At 34.8% G+C, this 7,446-nt stretch overlaps 1 protein-coding gene across 1 annotated transcript in view; it reads right to left on the minus strand.

Moving 5' to 3' along the window:
• OTOGL (otogelin-like) overlaps positions 1 to 7,446 on the minus strand; it is a 154,176-nt gene that overhangs the window by 30,498 nt on the left and 116,232 nt on the right. Inside the window, exons 27-28 of the mRNA XM_012656310.1 lie at positions 7,005 to 7,194; positions 4,147 to 4,365 (exon numbers count right to left, since the gene is read on the minus strand). Of these exons, the coding sequence (XP_012511764.1) occupies positions 4,147 to 4,365; positions 7,005 to 7,194 (409 nt within the window). The remainder of the gene's footprint in view (positions 1 to 4,146; positions 4,366 to 7,004; positions 7,195 to 7,446) is intronic.

Here is a 7,446-nt window from a genome sequence, read left to right on the forward strand (position 1 = left end):
CACATAGACCAATGGGACAGAATAGGGAGCCCAGAAATAAATCCACACATTTACAGACAACTGGTTTTCAACAAAGGTACCAAGAACATACAATGCGGAAAGGACAATCTGTCAAGTTCAGCGAACACTCTGATATTCCAAACCTTCCCTGACCTCTCAGAGGCCTGTGTTGTCATTAACACTGTCTTTTTCTTAAAATGCTCTCCTTTGACTTCAAAGATACCATACTCTGTTCCCTTTCCATCTATTTGGTCATTATTGTCTCCTCTTCATGCCTCTCATTCTGTTCTACTAGATCCCATCCTCAATAGTCAGGTTTTGTCACTGAAAATGTTCTCCCTAGGCTCACCCACTCCCTCAATTTCTACCACAATCTTGGGTATTAAAATCTTCTTTCATATGTAAAATAGAGTTAATCATAACAACCACTACTACTTAAGACAGTTCTGAGAATTAAATGAGCTAATATATGGAAATAGAAAATGTACAGAATAGGCCCTGGCACATCATAAATTAGTTATCATTATTTTTTTAAATACATACAGTAATAACTCCCCAAGCCTGATCTCTGGCCTCAATTTATTTCTTCTGAGCTGCAGAATTGAAACTTCTGAGTTCCTTCTGGATGTTAGCACTTTGATATCCCACATGACATAATTTGTACAAAGTAAAAAAAAAGAAAAAAAATTGTATCCCTTCTCCACTTAACCCACAAAAGCTGATTGTTCTCTGTCCTCTACTTATCTATTTATTTATGTACACTTTCATAATTTATTGAGCACCTATCACTGTGATATGCATAAAGATATAAAGTTAAATAAAACAGATACGTCCTCTTCCCTGTGGACCTCATAGTTTGAAAAAAACAAAAAGGCTTTGAGTAAGATCAAGAAGATGCTAAAGAGGATTAGAAGAGGGAAGCACTCCAGCTGGGGAAATGGCAAGCATAAAAACCTATTGGCAGAAAAAAATGTTGGAATATTAAGAGAGCTGAGAACGGGCAAGGACAGCTGGGGCTTAGCAAGGAAGAAGAGTGTAGCACAAGAGGTGGCCGGCCAAGTAGGGGGGCCGGATCCTAGAGGATCTCATAAGCCCTGGTGAAAAGTCTGGAATGTGCTCTAAATGTGAGTGAAAGACATTGAAGGGTTTTAGGTAGAGAAATAACACAATCCTGTTCACAGTTTTTAAAGATAATTCTGCCTGCTATGTAGAGATTTGCAAATAAGGATGAAAATTAGTGGGAAAATCAAATTATGAGACTTTATCTTTATACCAGGCAAGAGATGATGGTTGTCTGGACTAAGATGTTGGCATTGACAATAGAAGAAACATGTGGATACTGAATGTATTTTGGAAGTAGGGTCAACATGACTTGGTAATAATTTGGATGGCACAGATCGAGAATTAAGAAGGTAGCAAGAATTTCTTGTTGTACTCTGTTTAAGCTAGAAAACTGAAGTTATCCACAGTTGCCCACTCTCCCTTAACACTAACATCTAATCAGTCCTTAAATCCCATCCATCTAAGTTCCAAATGTCTCCCAAATGCTATCTCTCCTTTCTAGACACATAGCTATTCTCACTTGCATGCCCCTGACCAACACAGGCTTTCACCATTTTCCCAAAGCAGATTTGCTTTAAAATCATTCAGCAGGGGTAAGGTGTGGGCAGAAGAAGTGGGGAAGACAGATGGAACAAAAGAGAGTCCATTTGTTAAAAATTATTGGATCCGGAATAAAGACATAGATGTCCTTATAATGTTCTCTTCACTTTTGTGAATGTGTAATAATTGCCATAATAAAAGTTTGAAACAAACAAGCCAACAAATAAAAAAGCACCCAGCAGCATTCTAATTAGTTTCCCTGCTACACCTGTTTAGTCAATTTTCAGGATTTCATACAGATCAATTAAGCAAATCATCACATCCTTCCCATTTTTTAGTTCTTAACTTTCTTTTTTTCTTACAATAGGTCTTTAATCAAAGTTAACTGTTAGAAGCAGAAGATAAAGGAAGGGAAAATTTATCCCTAAGTTGATTAGAGTTCACCCCAAAGAATTCACTATAAACTCAAAATTTCTTTGAAGTATTTCTGAAGTCATGTAAATTTTACATTCTCACGCTTGATAGTCTATATCTTTTAAATAAAATCATGTCTTAAGATTTGAGGCTTTGGGAGAAAAAGAAATATGCCCTACCTATCTCATTGATCAGTGGGCAATTTGGTATTGCATTCAATTCCTAAGTGTTCATTTAAGAAATGTGCAGTGAATTGAGTAGATCTGACATCAAATACAAAGCTCAGCACGAACGCAATACTATGTCTTCTCCACCTTGGTTTTGCAACATCCAAGAACTTAAGTACTTATCAATATGTGGATAAAAAGAAAACACCTTTTCCACGGTTGTATGCCCTGTGCCAGAGTTATCACCATATCATGATGGCCAGAATGCATCTAAAGATGCCGTCTGAAGACACATCTTCAGGCTACCATGTGTAGAATCCTCATAACCTTTAATAAGGCCTCTTTTATTACCCTAATGGATAAGTGGAGGCTATCACAGACTAAATGGTGTCCTCAGTTGCCTCACCATGCCTTGACTAGTCAAGCTGAAAAGTTTCATGATTTAATCAACCTTAAAAATGCAATTTTCAAAAATCGTGATGCTTTAAAAAGACAGATTAAAGTGATACTTGAATTTAAAAGTATTTGCTTTTTTATGTGTTTATGTGCATGTATTTAAAAGGTGTGAACATTTAAACCTTATTTTCATCCAAATCTCTAAGTAAAACTGGAGATCTAGGAAGGGATGCCATTTTTATCCTGCGACTTCATATCCTTTGCTTTTTCCCTGTGGGAACTCATAGGGCAAGTTAACTACAGAGTCCATACTTCTCCATCTAGCACAGAAGGTCTTTCATGGTGATTTCCTTCCTGACTTGACAATCCCCTTCTTTCCTTCTCAGATTCTTCCCTTCCATACCTGTCGTACCAAACTCTTTCAATGTTTTCTTTACATGGCCTTTTACACCAAACTTTCTCTTGCATATACAGTTTGGCCCTCCATACCCAGGAGTTCTGCATCTATGGATTCAACCAACCATGGATCAAAAATATTCAGAAAACAAAACAATAAAAAATAATAATATAGTGATAAAAAATACAGAATAACAATTATTTCATAGCATTTATATTGTATTAGGTATATAAGTATTCTAGACATGACGTGCTGTATACAGAAGGATGTGTGTAGGTTATATACAGATACCACACCATTTTATATACAGGACTTCAGCATCTATGAATTTTCTTATCTGCAGGTGTCCTGGAACCAATGCCCCACGGATACAGAGGGAAGACTATTTGTTTTTCTGCTTAGATCTCTCTGTCTTCCTCTTTCTTTCCTGGCAAACTCATCCTTCTAAACAGTTCAAAGGTCTAAATCTCCATGAAGTCTTCTCCAAACCTGGACTCTCATGTATCTCCAAATTGTATTAATAGATTGTAACGTATCTGCTCACAGGCCTGCCTTCCTACTAGATACCTCGAGGGCAGGGAGAGGGTTTTATGCATCTATGTATTATATCTTTGTAACACAGTGCTTAGTATGTGCTAGACTCTTACTAACTTTTAGTCAAATGATTCATGAAATACCATATTTGTCCTTTGACTATGGATCATTTTTTAACAATATAGATCATTTAAAATATTTACTAACCACTTAAACTCAGAAAGTTAGAGACTAATAGAGACAAATTAAATTAAATATGTGACAGTCCATTATAAGCATATACCTAAAAGGCCAGGATAATAAAGAATTGATTAAAGCCTCACTGTCTTGGTTTCCATGCTGGGTAATCAAGTGGCATTGATCTCTTTCTCCTAGAGGTATTTATTTATAGGACAGAGTTTCATTTTTTTGTAAGCTGTAGATATAACTCTAACAAAACATAGGAAAAAAAATAAAATCATCCTTCCTGTCACTGTAAGTCTATAAACAATAAGTGATTCTAAATTCCAAAGCATACTGGCAAAAGATTTGAGGTTTTGTTCTTTTCAGAAGAACATCATAGCAAGAACAGTAATTTATTGGCTTTTCGTCTCAACATATCTAACATGACAATTCTAATCTATGGTACCTTCCAACTTACTTTATCATGGCATGGAATGAAAACTCTTCTGTTTAATAAATCAATGCATTGACTACAATCGTGCTCAGTACAATTTCTAACAGGTCTTCTCATTGTTACTTCAAATGATTTTTCAATTTCCCAGCTCTCGATAAATAATTCTATGTCTTCCATATTTGTAATAATTGTGCCATTCTGCATCCTTAGATCATCATCTGGATCTTCGTTGCAAATTCCTTAAAATATGACAGAAGGAAAAAGTTCACATAAACCAAGTGTAGGCACCATAACTAAATCAGCTTAATAACTGATTTTGATTGATTTAAAATGAATTAATTATTGAATGAGTTAACAAATGTATGTGTCCTTTAACTTTAACATTGATAGAATTTTTTAAATTATGTGCCTGATTCTTTGATAAAATAATATAGAGCTACCTTAACAAGATAAGAAAGAAATCAAAAACCTAGAAATCAAGATATATGAAGAGATCATAGAAGATCAAGAAAGAAGAGATTGATTCTGCTCCTACACTCTTCCATTATTATCACCATTTCCTAACTTCAGAACTAGTTTTTAAGCCTGGCAAGGTACTTCTCAGAATGAGGGACATTTGGTGATTGACCCCCCAGGATTCCATTCCCCTGGGAAAACTCTGCCTGAAAACATTATATTTTTCCTTTTATGAACTACCACTGCCCCATCACTTGGTGTGTGACACCACTCCAGGAAAAGGTTTTAATTGACATAAAGGTAATCCTTACTCTCTTACATTAGTTACTTTTACAGGCAATACAGGCATAAACCAACCATCTTATATCAGTCATCTAGACACATGGATTCATTCAAGATTAGGACAAGTATTGCCAAGCTCAGGACTTGAACTAGGAATTCTAGGGCACAATCTCCCTTCACCGGGATGACATGACTTGTTGATGGCTATGATGCTTTGACTTGCTAGAGCCTCTAGCTTCCTTAAGGAAGACCAGGCTGAGAATGAGCTTACTCTTCTTCATCCAGGGTAGTGTGGAGCCAAGGAAAGTACAGAGAAATTGGACCAGATCCTGATCATACTTTACCTGAATCTCATCCTACATTAAGACATAATTTTTCTTAATTCCCAAGACTCTAGGCTATAAAATATATGAATTAAAATTTTCTCCAAGCATCAAATCTTAATCTCCCAGCAGGTGTATCAGAATAAACAATGGTTCCTGCTGCCGCAGATGCCACACCCCTGTAAATGTACAGGGTACTGAACTCCATTAAAAAAAAAATTAAAAACTCAAGCTAAGTGAACTCTACTGTAAAGTAGCTACTTTTTTAAGTCCAAACTTTTCTGAAGAAAGATAATTGCTTTGAAAAATATGTTTTCATTGCAACTCCAGCCACCACTCCTGCAGACTTCACAGTGCTATGTAAAATGAGATGTCAATGTAGACCTCCCATTCTGGTATCCATGCTCAATTTGGGTCAAAATCTTATTCACTAAGAACTTTTCAGCCAGTATCCAGCCAGTGATTGCAACAGCACCCAGATTTCCCTTTAATATACCAACCACCCTTATCCTACTGTGGAGGTCGTGGAATTTAGGAGAGACCCTTGGTTAGCAAGAAAGTGATCCTAGCCCTTTCTCTACAGTGCTTAAATAAGAATCAAGTTAGCAGAGTGGCTGTCTATATAAAAGCAAGAACTTGCAGCAAAAGAGGGAAAAAACATGAAAATCAAACAAAAATTTACTGAGAAGTAATAAATCATAGAAGAATATGTGCATTCCCAAAGTCTCCAAATTATGACTCACTAATAACTATTGATTTATTATGTATACTCAATAATACCTATTCCACATGATGTGAACCATTTTAGCAAACTTTCCATTAAATGTTTACATTTTTAAAGAAGAAATTTAGGTATTTCATGTGATTTGTTGAAGGCAATGAGTTAGTCTTATTCATTTTCGAATTGTCAGCATTAAGCATAAGTGTCACATACACAAGGTAATCCATAAACTTTTACTCAATTTAGTGAGGTTAAATTTGATACATTTTTACTAAACTAACATTTGCTGATTGTGAATATTGAGTGATGTGTTGAATGTTTTACATTAACTTTCACATGTAATCCTAACAACAATCTTAAAAGTAGATATTGCTGTTCCCATTTTAAAGATGAGGAAACTAATGTTTTCTTAAGAGCACAAAACTGAGAAGGGAATAACTCATGTTCAATTTTCCAGCAGACACCAGAATGAGTATTCTTTTTGTTTTGTTATGTATCTACAGATATTTCTAATTTTTTTCCTTTGATGTAAAACTCTTTATGTATCTATGTAACATATTACAATATTAAACCTAGGTATAAAGGTATATCTAAGCTTACACTTCACAATAAAACTAAGACAAATATTCAGAACATTATGTTCTTTTAAGATAATTTAAACAACTTACCTGATTTCAACCTTTTAATAAAAATAAAGAGGAAGCAAAGATATTTAAGCCTTTTAAACTTTCTATGACTCATTTTTATGACTTGTAAATTGAGATAACACTAGCACCTACTTATTAGGGCTTATAAGAATTGAGTGAGTTAAAATATGTAAAATTATGCTGATACTTCATTAATGCTTACTAAAAATAAGCTAGTAGAAATACAAATGGTGTCCTAGTATCAGTGGTAAGAACACCCAAATTTAACTGTTATTTCCTGCTTCTTTGCCTATTTATTGAAAGCCATTGCTTCCTTCAGTATTCACATGGAAACTGAAAGTTAATATCACATCTCAAATCTGAAAAGTGGGGCCATAGGGCCCAAAATGGTATAGCGCAAACAGGGAAAAAATATTAGAAGAAACCAAGATTTGAAGAGCAGAGCTTACCACAAAGTCCTTCTGTATACGATGACAAGTTAAATTGGAAACCAAAATGAATGTCTATGATTCCTGTAAGATGAGCCCACTTTATAATTAGTCCAGCTGGAGTAGTAATCACATACATTGCACCAGAATCTTCTATGGACAGTTCCTGATTTGAAAAGGGCAAAGGCACAACAATAGAATCCACTTCTACCTAAATAATATAAATACACCTGTTAGGAAAATGTTTATTTAAATGTACACTCATTAAAATCAGGAAAATACAAGTTACTCCATTTCTTCTGATTTAGTAGAAATTATTTTTCAAATTTTTAAAAATTTTTTTCTCTTCTGCTGTTACCAAAGCTTCCCAGAACTTCTAAGCTCTTTTATTATTCCTTTGCTGTGCTTTGCTATATTCAGTATTTGTTCTAACCTCATTGCCTCTTTTTTTTATTTTATTTTA

Source organism: Propithecus coquereli, unplaced genomic scaffold (genome assembly GCF_000956105.1).
Source record: "Propithecus coquereli isolate 6110/MARCELLA unplaced genomic scaffold, Pcoq_1.0 Scaffold50, whole genome shotgun sequence".
Classification (NCBI taxonomy): domain Eukaryota; kingdom Metazoa; phylum Chordata; class Mammalia; order Primates; family Indriidae; genus Propithecus; species Propithecus coquereli.